This window comes from Lithobates pipiens, unplaced genomic scaffold, assembly GCF_037356315.1.
Source record: "Lithobates pipiens isolate NorthernLeopardFrog02 unplaced genomic scaffold, aLitPip1_a1.2 Scaffold_16, whole genome shotgun sequence".
Classification (NCBI taxonomy): domain Eukaryota; kingdom Metazoa; phylum Chordata; class Amphibia; order Anura; family Ranidae; genus Lithobates; species Lithobates pipiens.
Window position 1 is genome coordinate 650050073 of NW_027507748.1, and position 17517 is coordinate 650067589.

The following is a 17517-nucleotide window of genomic DNA, read 5'->3' on the forward strand; positions in this document are numbered from 1 at the left end:
TATGCCATTTCATTACAATATTCAACACCAGATCGATTGGCCTCTATACATTACTATTATGCATTTATATTTCTTTCCCGTAGGCCTAATGCCCCATCACTGTGCCAGTTGGTCTCCCTATCAGACCACAGGTATTGTTCTACCCCGTGCTCACTGGGTTGGCTGCAGAAACCCCTGTGTGGGGATCCTTGTGTGGGACATCTTGGGCTTTGGGGGCCTTCCACAGATTTGATCGTTTCTCCAACAGGAAAAAAACGTTATTTCTTTTTCTTGCTCAGCTTCAGCCTGTTTTTTAAGGAATTTTTCATTCTATGACAGTACTGGTATGTAAGTGCTTTCATGGCTGCTATGTTCTACACATAGGCCCCGTTGATGTTCTGAACTGTATACTGTATACAGGAGAAGCTTTCGCTCCAATTTTCTCCAGCTCCTCATGAGTGTGGTACTCAATGTGTACGATATATCGTATACGATTATGGTAATCTTTTGCACCAACATGCTTTTAACACTTGAATAAAATATTTTTATGTTTTACTACAATTTGCTTAATAATAGTTAGCCCTTAAAGAGTAAGATGTTGATCTCTTGCCATCGTTTGTCACACTCGCTTGATCATATCTGGGGTTCTGCTGGTCAACAGCCAAAAGTCGCTGATCCTCTCTTCTCTCCCCACAGTTACCAGCTGTTCCCGATGATGCTCGTCTTGCCTGCCTATTAAAGTCTTCCAGCTCATTTCTCCATTGTCTTCACGTTTGGTCACATCACTAGGAACCATCTCCTGCTGTTGTTTCAAGACTGGCTTGCTACATCCCTCCTGGCTTCCATCCTGCTTGCAGTTGCTCTCTTTGGATCCCTGACGTCTGGACTGGCTGATTACCCGATCTGGTTTATGAACTTTGGACTGGCTGACTACCCGATCTGGCTACTGGACTCTGGCTTGCTTGACTACGCTTTTTCCTGTTTACCTTTTTATTTTTTATTAATAAACAAGTGTGATTTTATTGTACTTCTGTCTCTGTCTTCATGGTTCCTGACAATCATTTCCTTCCCGCCACAAAAGCATTTGAACCAGTCGTAAACACATTTTCTGCTCAAGGCTTCCATCCCGTACACTTGCAACAACATTTCATGCGTCTCCATCGCCGCTTTCCCCAATTTGTAGCAGAAAACTTGATGTTCACTCGTTCCTCCATTGCACTATGACACTATCTCTCACACTGACTTCGGCCCACAATGGGTTTACCCCTACGGTCATGTGTACTCCACATTAGGTGGTGCTTCTCAATGTGTCTCTGGATAGCCACGTTACCGTTGAGATATCGGACCATTTACTAAACATTTTATACACACCTTGTATTACAGCTTACCAAGTCTTAGATGTGATGGCTGTTTGTTTTTTTTTTGTTTTTTTCACCTGGTGATCCAGCCAGTCTTGTTTTTCAAAAGAAAAAGCCATCTTCTAGCTGCATCAGTTTACAGGGATGAGAAACTATTTAACACTGGCAGAGGTGCTTACAAGGATAAACTTTTATTTATTCAGGCAAAAAATGAGCTGCCAGCACACCACAATACATGAAAAATTGGACCGGAAACTTTTTCCAATGAAGTGTAACACAACGATTCCCATGTGCATGGCGCCTTGTGTGCTGAATTGTACATCCACTGAGGTTTTTAATTTGCAAGGTACATGGAGGCCCATTCAGTGCACCACACCATGAATTATGCGTTACAACGATGCAGTAAAAAATTTGTGTTTATTACGTTTTATTGCAAGCCATTAAACAGTTCTACATCTAGATGTGTATAAGTTGATCATTGCTAGAGTGCAGGACACGATATTTCTGGTTTCCTCGTCGCAAAAAATAGAAAAATAAACAGAACTTGTGACTGCATCAATGCTAATGTTGTACGTTTAGAAAATCAAGCTTCCCAGAGCTCTGCGATATTGGAAAGCTTGTAAACAGTACGATATATCGGTCCATTAAAAGTCATCATGTTATTTATGGCTCCATTCTGCTCTTCTCTAGGCTGGCAAGAGCATATCGGCATTATTTCATCCCAGCTTAGGGGCCTTGTTCACACACGCACACATTTATATTAACTACAGAGGGGCAGATTTATCGAGGGAATGAAAGGAACGACTGCTATGTGAAAAGGAGATTGCAGGCATTTAATTGTGCTATGAACGATGTTCTACAATTTAACCAGGCGGTGTTAGGGTTGCAATAATTGATGTGTATATAAAAGTGTTCATAGCGCAATATATTCCAGAGAAATATCCTTCAGTCTACACAACAGTATTTTTTAAGGAAAACTCCACTTAGGGCTGATTGGAGGAATCAGATGAGAAAAGAGTAGCGTGTAAATGACATCTCTATAGCATCACGCAGCATCATGCAGATGCTGGAGCATAGAAGTGGGTAATCATGTTTCTTTTTTATTTTTTTTTATTTCATATTGCTCCTTTAAGAGACCCATTCACACTTTTACATTCTTTTGTGATTTGTTACCACAGGCGCATCAACGTGGTATTTTGTACATTAAATTGCACTGCGTTATGGGAGCACAATAAATTTAGAATGGGCTGCCAGCACAGGGCAATAGATAAAAACATGTCCTCACAGCATTTTTTTTCATGCAGCACACTGTAACCCATTGTACCACAACCTATATGGAAAAAGGAGCCTATAGGAGAGGACAACAAAGCCCAGTGGAAAGCACGTATTGAAAAAATTGTTAAAAAAAATCATTGGTATGGCCTTTCCATGGCCATTCCACTGCTTTAAAAAAAAAAAAAAAACATTAATAAAGCACATCAATGCGCTTCACAAGTGTGGTTACTATTCCTCTGACTTCAGGAGTTCAAAGTGGAGCACTAATAAATGAAAGAGAAAAAAATAAAATAAAAACACACACACAGAGTGGTAAAGGTTTTGCTCAAGAATATCCCTCTATTTAGCACCATCCATCTTTCCCTCAACTCAATTCCCAGTTCCGACTGCTGAAAAACATCCCCACAGCATGATGCTGCCAACACCATGTTCCACTGTGGGGATGGTGTTCTTTGGGTGATGTGATGTGTTGAGTTTGCACCAGACAGCATTTTCTTTGATGGCCAAAAAGTTACATTTTAGTCTCATCAGACCAGAGCACCTTCCTCCATACATTTTGGGAGTCTCCCACACGCCTTTTCGCAAACTCAAAATGTGCCATTTTGTTTTTTGTTGAAAGTAATGGCTTTCTTCTGGCCACTCTGCCAAAAAGACCAACTCTATGATGCGTACAGCTTATTGGTGTCCTATGTATAGATACTCCAGTCTCTGCTGTGGAACTCTATAGCACCTCCAGGGTTACATTAGGTCTCTGTGCTGCCTCTCTGATTAATGCCCTATTTGCCTGGTCCGTGAGTTTTGGTGTGTGGCCGTCTCTTGGCAGGTTTGCTGTTGTGCCATGTTCTTTCGATTTGGTTATGATAGATTTGGTGGTGCTCCTAGGGATCATCAAAGATTTGGATATTTTTTTTTATAACCTAACCCTGACTTGTACTTCTCAACAACATTGTCCCTTACTTGTTTGGAGAGTTCCTTGGTCTTCATGGCAGAGTTTGGTTAGTGGTGCCTCTTGCTTAGGTGTTGTAGACTCTAGGGCCTTTCAAAAAGGTGTGTATATGTAATGACAGATCATGTGACACGTAGATTGCACACAGGTGGACATCATTTCAATAATTATGTGACTTCTGAAGGTAATTGGTTGCACCAGAGCTTTTTATGGGCTTCATAAAAAAGGGGGTGAATACATACGCACATGCCAATTATCAGTTCTTTATTTCTGAAAAATAGTTTTATGCCTATATTTTTCAAATTTTATTTCACCAACTTAGACTATTGTGTTCTGAGCCATCACATATAATTCAGATAAAAAAACAAAACATTGAACTAAAGGCTGTAATGTAACAAAATAGGTAAAAAGCCAAGGGGGTGAATACTTTTGCAAGGCACTGTAGATGATGAAGCCCACATACCATGAATGGGCTGGTTTTTTTTCAGTGTCTGTAGACTCCAGGTGCTGCGTGCAGGCAGCCTTTTCAAGTTCATTAGGATGCCAAGGCTGCAGAGTCCTAATGTGAACCCACATACTTGTCATGTTAGGATGAGTGGCTGTGTCCATGCAGTCGCCCTGTCCTAATAAATTTGAATTGGCTGCCTGCTTAAAGCATCTGAAGTCTAGATATGAAGAAAAAAAAAAGGCCTCTCCATGGAATACAGGCCTAAGCACCAATGTAAGCAAGGCCTAATTGACAGAGATGCTTTTAACATTATTATGTTTTTATACAATGAATGGAATTTACTAAGCTTGGAGCAGCCAGTATCCACAGAATCAGTGTATGGATCAGCTTCTAGCTTTCATTTTCAAGACTGAAAGTGGTTGTAAACAGACATGAAATATGAACAAAGCATATCTCTCTATAGTGTGTACTTCCCTCAATCCAGAGCACGAAGTGTCATTTCAGCCAAGAAAAAAATGGTGACGGGGAGGGAACTCTAGCAGATTGACAGCCTCAACTCTGTTCCTGTGTGCTGTGTGTGTGTGTGTGTGTGTGTGTGTGTGTGTGTGTGTGTGTGTGTGTGTGTGTGTGTGTGTGGGGGGGGGGGGGGGGGGGGCTCTACAGTGTGTAATTTCAGCTCTCTGTTCCCTTTTTCTGAGAGCTCAGACAAACTTTATAATATCTGGACTTTGAACAGATGAAGATAATAAAGGGTTGCAGATAAACAGGTACAAATTATATAGCCAACTTATGGCTATGGGGGCAAAGTTTGCCCCCAGTTTGGCCAATTTATTTATAGCTAAATGGGAGGAGAATGTTGTCTGTGCCTGACTAGAAATTGTTTTGTGGGTCAGGTACATAGATTACATCCTCCCTCCTCCTATGGCGGGGAAACTGTGATTCGTTGGAACAATTTATGAATTTTTTTAAATTCCAACCCTTACTTATGAAGCCCACTCTGAAAGAATTCATTTTTTAAATCTTGAGATCTGAGTAGTGGATGAAGTGGATGATAAACAAATCACAAGTACATCCTTTAAGACCACGGACTGTAACTCTTATATACCCACTGACAGATGCCACCATAAAACATAGCTTCAGTCTGTGCCTTCATAGTCTATATGTCAGACTTATAGTACAATTTAGTCTGATTGATGACTTTGACACCCAGACATCAGGTTCAAAGCCTTTATAGGAATTCTCTACTAATAGATAAAGTCAAACCTAATACATCTCAGAAATGTAAATCAGCATTTTTTTTACAACATTCTAAGGACAACACTATAAAAATAAAAAGATTTTCAAAGAGTATTGGCCTGTAGTTAAAAATTATAGAATTTTGGGGCCCGTACTCCCTGATAAAACCAGGGGTTATTTTCAGGGGGTTGCCTTTCTTACAGTCTAGTGTGGCACCTACCATCTTGGACCCACCGGAATGCACAACTTTGTCTTCTAGTGGGATTTTATCCTTGCAAAAAAATTTGAGGTATGTTGAATTGATATTAATGGAAAAAAAACAAGTACTTTTTCTTCAACTGTTACAGGTAAAACATATCCAAACATACATTTTATTTCATTACCTGTACCACAAAGGATATTGTTTATCTTATTCACATGTTCATGTGGTGAGTAATATCTGGGACGTACAGTTAGACCCCTTTCACACTGGGGCACTTTACAGGCGCTACAGTGCTAAAAATAGCACCTGCAAAGCGCCCTGAAAGAGCCCATCCTGTCTCTCCCATGTGAAAGCCAAAGGGCTTTCACACTGGAGTGGTGTGCTAGCAGGAAGATAAAAAAAAGTCCTGCTAGCAGCATCTTTGGAGCGGTGTGTATACCGCTCCTCCACTGCTCCTGCCCATTGTTTTTATACCGCTGGCAAAACACTGCTGCAGCAGCGCTTTGCGGGTGGTTTTAACCCTTTTCCAGCTGGATTTAATCCTTTCTCGCATAGTGCCACCACAATAGAGATCCCACTGGTACCTCTTTTGTGGTGATTGATACATATGTGCCACCTTGGAGAGGAGCGTCCACCAAAAGAGGCGTTTCTTAAATAGAAGTTAGGTGGATTTATGATTTCAAATCCTATAGTCCTTTCGGTATTAATGTTGACTGGGATATCAACACATTTATAAATAATTCCTGATGTTCTGTTTTATATTTTCTATGAATTTATTGCTGTATTATTTATGTACTGATATTTTACTATAGTGGTCCATTGCAGTAAGAAGATAGCATCCTTTTCCCTTTTTAATTCACTTACCGGTAAGTAACAATTAAGGGATTTCTTTTTCTTTAATTTAATATATATATTTTTTATACACATTTTCTGTAATGATTATGCTGTCATTTTCTAATATAGTATTCACTAATATATATATATTTTTTTACGTTTTCTGTCATCCATATGAGATCATTCACTGGAACAATGCGAAATGTTGTTTCTGGAGTGACTTGTCTCTTCATGTAAACAAAGCTTGGATACTTCCTGCCTCTGATACTGAGATCTGCTGTTTACTCTACCTCGTTTGATCGAGAATGAGGCATGGGTGTCTCTTCCTGATTCAAATTGAGGCTTGGTATGTATTTACTGCTGGGGTCGCGTCCTCTCACAGTATAGGTTCGCCACCCTGTTGTTAAACATGAGTGGCCGTTTCCCATGACTAATTCATCTTGTCATTAACCCTTCTGAGTCACTCATTTTGACCAATAGTGGCTAAACGAGGCGATGAGTACTCAATGAGCTCCACAATGGACCTGATAATTTGCATGGTTTCAGGCATGCACTTCACACCCCCTATGAAGTCAGTTATGACTAAGTTAGTAGGGTTGAGGCTATGCCTAGTATCAGCACGCTAGTTCTTATGTGATCTGCAGATTGTTTTTATTCTGAAACTTTCTATTCATGCTTGATTGGATTTGTGTTATTCAATAAACCATCACTGTTTTATGCTATGAAGGTGTTTTCCTCCTTATTGAATATCACCTGGGAGCGAAAGAGAGAGCAACCAGTAGAATTGATATTTTTATCATTCTGTCTACATCCAGAGGACGGATTTCTTGTATGAACCCATTCTTTACCTGCCTCCTATAACTAGTTATCTGGTAAGGGCACAACTTTTCTGTCATCACGGTGGAAGGTGCACTCCAGGTTTATTCGGTTGGTATCTTTGAGACATGATTATTCAATGACTTCTTATTCGTCTTGGATTTCTCTTTTGGACTGATTACTGTAATTTTGGATTTTTATACACTGAATTCCAATTACAACTTATGTAAGAGAATTTGTTTAATTTACATATCACCAGTAACTTCATTGGGTATATGTAAGGGTTTACAACCACTTTAGCTGAATAAGCAGAAAATAGAAGCAAATTGGTTACATGCACAGCGGTTCCAGATTTTGTCTGTTCCGGTTGTAGTAAATCCCCCCATATTTTACCATAAGAGCCCTTTCACATTGAGCCGCCTGCTGCGGTCGTTTTATCAGCGATTTTCGGCTGCTAGCGGGGCGTTTTTATACCCCGCTAGCAGCCAAAGAAAGGGTTAATAGCACCCGTGTAGTGCTGCTGCTGAAGTGCTTTGCAGGAGCTTCGGCAGCGGTGCCCATTCTTTTTAATGAACAGGGGCATTGGAGGAGCGGTGTATACACTGCTCCTCCACGGGCCCAAAGACGCTGTTTGCAGGATTTTTAGCGCTAAAACACTGGAAAAATGCCTCCAGTGTGAAAGGGGTCTAAGTTTTTGTATTACTCTGAACTGGGACAAAGTCTGGTCAGAATGGTTCAGTGAGCATTATATGGTATAGAATATATATTATACACATGTATGAAATTATTGTTTGTTTGTTTTTTGTTCAGTTACCCTGCAGTTAACAGTGTCATTGAGGTTATTATTCATTGTAAACCAAATACTGGTGACATCATCACAGCAGAATTCTTTAAAAACACCATTACAACACCAGTATTATAATAAATAAACATGCAGCCTTATTTACAGTCATGGTTCAATTGCAATTTTTATACAAATACGTAGTTACGCATAATTGTTTCATTCAATCTGATAATTAATCCAATGTTAAATGCATTGGAACAGGGCTTTGAAATAAAAAATTGCCAGTCTTTCATTTGGCAATAACAACAAAACATAAAAAACAGTGAAGTGATTTTATTAATAAGCCCTGTAATATTCACTTACCTTCTGTTCTAGTAAAGCACTTGCGAGACTCTGTACTTCAGAACTCAACAACGATGTTCCCCGTATGACCTTACTGAGAGCCGCCAGAGATTGGTGAATACTCTGTACTAGGCGGATAGCGCTGAACTGCTCCAGGATGATGAATGACAAGATGGGTGACCCATGCCGCTCTGTAGGAGGGGACACCTTCTGATGGATCAGGTTGGAGCTCTGAAAACAAATATTCATACAATTTTACAATGTTCACCAATTCTGCTCTAATATGGCTGATATACTGTATTAAATAGTAAAGCATGATGTGATAGAATTAAAGAGCAACTACACACTAGAACAACCTAATATTTACTAAACAAAAGAGCAGCTAGTATGGCTTAGACCAGGGGTGCCCAACGTTTTGAAGAGCGAGGGCCACTTAAGCAACTTGGTAACTAGTCACGGGCCACAATGAGCGGGCGGATAACAGGTCCAAGTCCACTCCGCATATGCAGAGCTGACACAGACACCGCCCGGTAAACTCTATGGGCCGTCAGATAAGATCTGCCCAGATGGAAGGAATCCCCCTTTCTGTCTGTCTTTTTTTTTTTGTTTATCGGATTGAAGGTAGGTGGGTGTAAATGGGCACAAGTTTGTTTACATCTGTGGTTCAATAGAGGTGAACGGAGGTTCTGATCGTGCCGGAACAGATCGTGTCAAAAGGTCGCGGGCCACATCAGAGGGCTCCACGGGCCACTGGCTGGCCACCCCTGGTTTAGACTAATATATGTGATGGGTTCATACATGTACAATAATTACATAAAAAATTTGGAACAAGCTGTGTGTCAACTTGGTGTTAAATACATACCTTGGGGGACATTTGTAAAGCAAACTAGCGACACAATTAGACGCAAACTAGGTGCTTTTCATTTAGCAAAGCATATGCAATGGTTTTTCTGTGTATTTGTAGCCCCTGTGGCTGGAATTCTGGGCAGCCAATTAAAGCCAGCCATTGCTAGAGCAATTTTATTTCCTGCAACCATGGGTCAATGTTGATGTGGGAGTCCCTCCCACTGAGCCACTGTAGTCTCCTTGCAGGGGGGCAGGGAAAGCCATCCCCGGCAGGAGAACACAGTGATTATTATTAGAGGCTATAACAGCTGCTAGAAATAATCGCATCTAAAATCCAACAAGCTGGTTCTGCTAATAAACCAAACAACTTGAGAACATTCAGCCTGCCCAATAACCTTGGTTGGTTCAGCAGGGATTCAAACCGTCTATGGCTGGCTTAAGACAGATTTGCCAAATTCTGAGAAAGATTTAGCACTGAAGATACGATTTTCACAGACACAATGGTAGTGGAATTATTTTGCAGTTTCTAGAGCTTAGTCTATCATATGCAAGTATGCATGGCATACATGTACATTATGCCACACTTATCACCTCCCCCAGAGATGTAAAGACCCTCCCCCCTCCATTACTGCTATTTCCTCCTGGCCTGCTGCTGGGTTTCCCATCTACAATTACTGGTTGAAACGGATGAAGTAACTCTAGCGCATTTGTGTATGGGACCAACATTTTCCAGGCACCCAGTTCATATTCCCGAGAACAGGCCGAGGTTGTACACTGCACATGCACCACAGTCATTGTTTAACCCCTTGACACCAACCATACGCAAATATGCTGGGTATACCAGGGTGATGCCTGCAGCTGCACGCAGCACCCAGGCACTTTTTTTTTTTAGAGATGGCGGTTGGCTCAGGATAACAACCGATACATCTAAGAAGCCGCTCGGTTATCCCAAGCATCAGGAGGGGACGTCCCCCCCTCCTGCCATCTTCTGCAGCTCGCCCAGGCTCTCCCATTCCACCAGGAGGCCCGAACGACCAGCCAACACATCCACTGGCTGGCCAGGATCTAGTAACCCGGAAGTGATGTCTTCACATCACTTCCGCTTTACAGAAGACTTAAAGGCCCCAAATTTTAAATAATTACAGTATTCAAAACAGCCAAACTTGGCGTTTTGAATACTTTTAAGTGCAAAGGAGGGATTTGGGGTCTTATAGACCCCAGATCCCTCCATAGAGAGTAGGGATGAGCCGAACACCCCCCGGTTCGGTTCGCACCAGAACTTTCGAACGGACCCCAAATTCGTACGAACGTTAGAACCCCATTGAAGTCTATGGGACTCGAACGTTCGAAATTAAAAGTGCTAGTTTTAACGGCTAATATGCAAGATACTGTCCTAAAAAGAATTTGGGGACCTGGCTCCTGCCCCAGGGGATATGGGTCAATGCAAAAAAAAGTTTTAAAAACGGCCGTTTTGGCGGGAGCACTGATTTTAATGACGATTAAAGTGGAAAAAAAAGTGAAATATTCCTTTAAATATGGTGCCTGGGGGGTGTCTGTAGTATGCCTGTGAAGTGCCACGTGTTTCCCGTGTTTAGAACAGTCCCTGCACAAAATGAAATTTAACGGAAATAACGTCATTTAAAGCTGCTTGCGGTTTTAATGTTATATCTGGTTCCTGCAATATGGTTGAAAATCATTGAGAAAAATGGCATGGGTAGCCCTCCCTGCCCATTACCAGCCCCTTTGGGTCTTGTACGCATATTAAGGGGAACCCCGTACCCATATTAAAAAAAGGAAATACGTGTGGCCCCCAGGCCCTATATACTCAGAACAGCAGTATACAGGCGGTGCAAACAAGACAGGGACTGTGTAGGTTTGTTGTGTTAAGTTGAATCTGTTTGTAATTTTCAAGTGGTACATTTTTAAAGTGTAGCTCCAGTCAAAAAAACTATTTTTAAGCTTTTTGGAAAACATAGGGAAGGGTTATCACCCCTGTATAATTTGTTTTGTTGTCCATCTTTTTTCATCTCACTTGCTGTTGTCTCCTTCCGTTTGCAAGTAGGAGATGTTTGTAAGTTGGATGTTTGAAAGTAGGGGCCTGCCCTATATGCTCTGCAGAAATGGCGGAACAAGGTGTTGGTTTTGCCACAAGATTGTAAGCCCTCAAAGTGACTCTTGGTGGGCGCTGGAGAGCCCTGCTGTGAACGATTATATCAAGAATTGTAATTACATGCCATTGTTTTACAGTGGTAGAAAAATTGACCTTTGGTGGTTGTGGTGCTGGTGCCACAACACTATAAGTCCTCACAGTTACTCTGGGTGGGCACAGGAACGGGCCCTCCTGTGAAATATTATATCAAGAATTGTAATTACATGTCCCTGTTAAACAGGGGCAGAAAAATTGGGCCTTAGGCACTGGTGCCACGACACTGCAACCTCTCCCATATACTCTAGTTTTATTGCAGGAATTAGCCCTGCTGCAAAGCATTGCATCAAAAATTGTAATTAAACGCCCCTGTTAAACAGGGGCAGAAAAATTGGGCCTTAGGCACTGGTGCTGGTGCCACGACACTGCAACCTCTCCCATATACTCTAGTTTTATTGCAGGAATTAGCCCTGCTGCAAAGCATTGCATCAAAAATTGTACTTAAACGCCCCTGTTAAACAGGGGCAGAAAAATTGGGCTGATGGCATCAACCAGAACCAGAAATGTTCTTCCAACATATCAGCGGAGGAGGAAGAGGATAGACAATCAACATAACAGGACAGTCACTCAGCATCAGCATAGGCAGTCTTGAAGGGATGTGATATTTCAAAGAAAATTATTCTGTTACATCAGCTTCAGGTGCTTGGTAGCTGTGGGTGATCCAAGACTGATTCATCTTGATGAAAGTCAGTCGATCAACTGATTCGGTGGACAGGCGCACCCTGTCATCGGTAACAAAGCCACCAGCAGCACTGAAGGTGCGTTCCGAAAGAACACTGGATGCAGGACAGGCCAGTAGCTCAATTGCATACTGTGCAAGCTCTGGCCAGTGATCCATCCTCAAGACCCAGCAAGCCAGAGGATTTTCGGTGGGAAAGGTGTCCAAGTCTGACCTTGCCCCTAGGTATTCCTGCACCATGTAAATCAGACGCTGGCGATGGGTGCTGGAACCGATCATACCTTGGGGCTGCGGACTAAAAAATTGTCTGAAAGCATCAGTCAGACGGCCACCTTCTCCACCGCTCCTTCTGACCGATGCCTCAGCAACACGTTGTCCAGGACCAGGAGTTTGTAACCTCCCAGTCTCTGGGAACGCGTTGCACAGACCTTTCTGCAAGGCCTCCCGGAGATGTCTCATCCTCTGCTCCCTCTGCGATGGCAAGATAAGGTCGGCAACCTTACCCTGGTACCGTGGATCAAGGAGAGTGGCCAGCCAGTAATGGTCCCTCTCCTTGATCCGAAGAATACGAGGATCCTTCCGCAGGCTTTGCAGGATCAGGCAGGCCATGCAGCGTAGGTTAGCTGAGGCATTCGGCCCGGAGTCCTCTGGGTCACTAAGGACAACATGATCCGCAGCTACCTCCTCCCAGCCACGTACAAGTCCACGTGTTTCTTGGGACTGTAAATCATCCCTATAAGACTGCTGCTGCTGCTGAGTGCCAGCCTCCACCTCCATGCTGACACAATCATCCTCCTCCTCCTCCTCCTCCTCCTCTTCCTCCTCTCTTCCTGTGTGATGGGTGGCACAGCAGGAACACTGTCTGGATAAAGGGGGCCTTGAGAGGCAAGGAAGTCCTCCTCTTCCTGCCCTGTCCATTATTCCACGCAGCGTATGCTCCAAGAGGTGGACAAGAGGTACAGTGTCACTGATGCATGCACTGTCACTGCTCACCATCCTTGTAGCCTCCTCAAACAGTGACAGGACAGTGCATGCATCCCTGATCATGCCCCACTGGCGTGGTGAGAAAAAACCGAGCTCCCCTGACCCTGTCCTGGTGCCGTAGTCACACAGGTACTCATTGATGGCCCTCTGCTGCGTGTGCAGCCGCTGCAGCATGGCCAACGTTGAGTTCCACCTGGTGGGCATGTCACATATAAGGCGGTCCTTGGGCAGGTTCAACTCCTTTTGGAGCTCAGCCAGCCAAGCACAGGCATTAAATGATCAGCGGAAATGCACACAGACTTTCCTGGCCTGCTTCGGGACATCCTGTAAGCCGGGGTACCTGCCCAAGAACCGCTGCACCACCAGGTTAAGGACGTGAGCTACACAGGGCTCATGGGTCAGTTGTCCCTGTCGGAGGGCGGATAGGAGGTTGGTGCCATTGTCGCAAACCACCATTCCTGGCTTAAGCTGGCATGGCGTCAACCACCTCTCGGCCTGCCCCTGCAGAGCTGACAAAACATCGGCCCCAGTGTGGCTCCTGTCCCCCAAACAAACCAGCGCAAGTACGGCATGGCTTCGTTTTGCCTGCGTACTTGCGTAGCCCCTGGAACGCCTACGGAGCACCGCTGGTTCTGAGGACAGAGCACTGGAAGAGGCCATGGAGGAAGAAGAAGAGGAGGGGGTGGAGGAGAGAGGTGTGTCACAACCAATAGTAGCATTTTGGAGGCGTGGTGGCGGAACAACCTCCATCACTACTGCACCTTGTCCTGCATCCTTCCCAGCTGCCAGAAGAGTGACCCAATGGGCCGTGAAAGACAGGTAACGTCCCTGTCCATGCCTGCTGGACCATGAGTCAGCGGTAATATGCACCTTACCGCTGACCGCCCTGTCCAGCGAGGCAAGGACATTGCCTTCCACATGCCGGTAGAGAGCCGGAATTGCCTTCTGTGAGAAAAAGTGGCGTTTGGGGACCTGCCACTGAGGAACCGCACATTGTACAAACTCACGGAAGGGGGCCGAGTCTACCAACTGAAAAGGCAGCAGTTGAAGTGCTAGCAATTTAGCCAAGCTAGCATTCAACCGCTGGGCATGTGGATGGCTGGGAGTGAACTTCTTTCGCCGGTCCAGCAGCTGGGGCAGGGACATTTGCCTGCTATAATCGGACGTGGGTGTACTGCTAGCAGAGTGCCCGGAAACACTTGGCTGTCACACACCTAATTCTACACCTTCATTCCTCTCAGAGCAGGTTTCAGAGAGGACTGAAGGTCTAGTGGGGTTGGAGATGCCAGCTGATGAGGAGCAAGGAGAGGGCTGCTTTGTTCTTTGGTGTGGGTCTTTGAGGTACGCTTGCCAATGAGCTGCATGGCAGGTCAACATATGTCTGGTCAAGCATGTGGTGCCCAAGCGGCTAATGTTTTGGCCACGCGAGATACGCTTGAGACATATGTTGCAAATAGCAGCGGTGCGATCTGATGCACTCGTCTCAAAAAAGGCCCACACCAAAGAACTTTTAGAATAACGTGCAGGCAGAGCTCTGCGGTGTGATTCAGTCGGTGTGCTGCCCCTAAGCTGGCCCCCAGAGGGCATCCTGCCTCGTTGGACATGTGCCTCCTCCTCCTCCTCTCTCCTACCAGGCACCCACGTGGAGTCAGTGCCCTCATCATCCCCTCCCTCTTCATCACTGTAGCAAACCTGGCAGTATGCTGCAGCTTGTGGAACATGACTGCCAGATTGCTGTCCTTCTTGAGCATCCCCTCTCTCTGCATTCACGCTACTGCCTTCCTCTAGCTGAGTGTCATCATCAGAGGCTACAAAACACTGGGCATCCTCCTGGAGCATGTACCCAACACTGTGCTCAAAGAGTTCAGGAGACTCCTCAGGAGGACATGGTGGGTCTAGCGAAGGAGTCACTGATGATGACATTGAGAGGAGGGAAGACGATGCGTTGGCAGCTGCTTTGCTAGTACCCTGAGACTGGATGAGAGAGGATGAGGAGGATGAGGAGGATGAAGAGGGCTTGGTCATCCACTCTACCAAGTCGTTGGCATGTTGCGGCTCAACATGTCCAGCTGCCGAAAAGAAGGACAAGCGTGTCCCATGGCCACGTGCTGATGACAATGCACCGCGTCCATGACCAGCACTGTTGTCTCTAGACACAGAGCCTGCTTGCCCTATTATCGGCTCGCGCCTGTCTGCCTCTCCTTGCTGGCCTTCCAGACATGGTAATGGCCTGAAGGGAGTTGGGTAAAAAAGCAGTTGGGTAGTGTATATTGTGCTAGAGGCACACAACACCCACTAACTCCTGCAGATGCCTTTATTATAGAACACCAGAGATAAAGGGGTATATACAGATGTATACTGTGCTGTGCTGGAGGCACACACAACTTCCAATAACTCCTGCAGATGGCAAGTGGGCTCAAATAGAGAAGAGCTATGTAGGTGGATATAGCGGTATGTACTGGGTACAGAGCACGCAGACAGCACGCACAAGCTCCTAACACTACTGACTGCAAGCTCTATTATAAAAGATAGATCACTAGCTATATAGGTGAGGTGAATATAGCGGTGTATACTGCGGTCAGGGCACGCAGACAACAACCACTACACAACAGCAAGATCGAAAATCGGCCGAAAACGATCGGTGTGTACTGTGTTGAAGGTACACAGAACACCCACTGCTTCAGACGCCAACACACTACACAAGGCCGCCGCGCTGGCGGCCTTATATAGTGTGGGGCATGTACTACACAGCCTGAGCTATGATTGGCCACAGGCATCCTGCCTGTGGCCAATCATGGCTCTCCTCGCTGCTGGCGCTGCGATTGGCCAAGCATGTGGGGTCACAGTGCATGCTTGGCCAATCATGAGCCAGCAATGGACTGCGCCATCGCAGTGCATTGTGGGCCGTGAGCGCCACACGAATTTGGCGCGAACGGACCAAAACGTTCGGACTTCGCCGAACGGGCGAACAGCCGATGTTCGAGTCGAACGTATGTTCGACTCGAACACGAAGCTCATCCCTAATAGAGAGTACCTGTTACTGTTTATTACTGTCAACAAGGGATATTTACATTCCTTCAGACAGCAATAAAAGTGATCAGAATTTTTTTTCTCAGTTAACAAAAATAAAAAAATGTGTTTAACCAGTCGCCGACCACCTCATGCCGATATACCTGTACGTTGCCCTTTAAGAGGCGGCCTGCGGGCACACGCGTGCCCCGTGGCAAGCTCCCTGAATCGGGTCGCGGATCCCGTGGACTCGATGTCCGCGAGCGTCTCATGGAGAGGAAGAACAGTGAGATGCTAATGTAAACAAGCATCTCCCCTTTCTGCCTAGTGACAGTGTCAGTGATCTCTGCTCCCTGTGATCGGAGCAGAGATCAGTGATGTGCCACACGTAGCCATGCCCCCCCACAGTAAGAATCTCTCCCCAGGACATACTTAACCCCTACACTGCCCCCTAGTGGTTAACCCCTTCACTGCCAATGTCATTTACACAAGAATCAATGCATTTGTATAGCACTGATTGCTGTATAAATGACAATGGTCCCAAAAATGTGTCAAAAATGTCAAATGTGTCCGTCATAATGTCACAGTCATGATAAAAATTGCTGATCGCCGCCATTACTAGTAAAAAAAAAATATTAATAAAAATGCCATAAAACTATCCCATATTTTGTAAACACTATAACTTTTGTGCAAACCAATCAATAAACGCTTATTGCAATTTTTTTATATTATAAAAATATATTATACAAATATGTAGAATACGTATTGGCCTACTTAATTACTTAACCCCCAAACCCATATGATTTACTAGATGGTTGAAGAGAATAATATTGTTACAGATGAATTTGCAACTGTTTCAAACAGTTGAGTGTCACACAGATTCTTAAAGATCTGAAAATAATTTTTGACCTAAAAATACATGTGTCCAATAAAGGCTCAAAAGGATAAGATGATTTTGGGGTTGACTTAATAAAGGCAAATCCCCTGTGCACTTGGAAGTGCAGTTGCTGTAAATCTGAGGGGAAGATCTGAAATGAGGGGAAGCTCTGCTGATTTCTATTATATAACCATGTACAAGCAAAAATGCAGTTTTTTTATTTCCCTTATATGTCCCCCTCAGATCTACAGCAAGTGCACTTGTAATGCTCAGTGGATTTGCCTTTAGGTGTCTTTACCAACGTTTAACTAGCGGTGGCCAGTGAAAGCATTTGGCTTCAGGTAGAGGTGCTGGTATTACCCCTGGTGGAGAGGTGAAGTCCAGTTTTACCATACCATCATGGGAGAGAGATAGCATGGAAGATACTGTGTAACAAGCTCATATGACTGTTCTACTGTATATCTGAACTGCATATCATTGCAGTGGGTTTGCAATCTCTCTAAACTGTGGACGGATCTACACAGCTGGAGCTTTTACGAACTCTATGGTGAAGGATTCAGCAAGGACACGTTGGAATTCCACCTGTATATGTGTGATATTCACACAGAAGTAAATGATAGATCAGTGGAAGAACTGATACTTATTTTTCACTTATATACACAGTGAAATACTGGGGTTGATTTACTAAAGGTAAAT

The 17517-nt window shown here is 44.3% G+C and overlaps 1 protein-coding gene and 1 long non-coding RNA gene across 4 annotated transcripts in view; one reads left to right on the forward strand and one right to left on the reverse strand.

The window, feature by feature from the left end:
• Positions 1-1006, forward strand: part of LOC143984062 (uncharacterized) — a 32102-nt gene extending 31096 nt beyond the window's left edge. Inside the window, exon 2 of the long non-coding RNA XR_013274707.1 lies at positions 676-1006. This is a non-coding gene — a long non-coding RNA (uncharacterized LOC143984062). The remainder of the gene's footprint in view (positions 1-675) is intronic.
• The window catches only part of DYNC2H1 (dynein cytoplasmic 2 heavy chain 1), a 694454-nt gene that overhangs the window by 98636 nt on the left and 578301 nt on the right, over positions 1-17517 (reverse strand). For all 3 annotated transcript variants that reach the window (XM_077484358.1, XM_077484357.1, XM_077484356.1), the window contains one exon: positions 8242-8451. In XM_077484358.1, coding sequence (XP_077340484.1) covers positions 8242-8451 — 210 coding nt within the window. The remainder of the gene's footprint in view (positions 1-8241; positions 8452-17517) is intronic.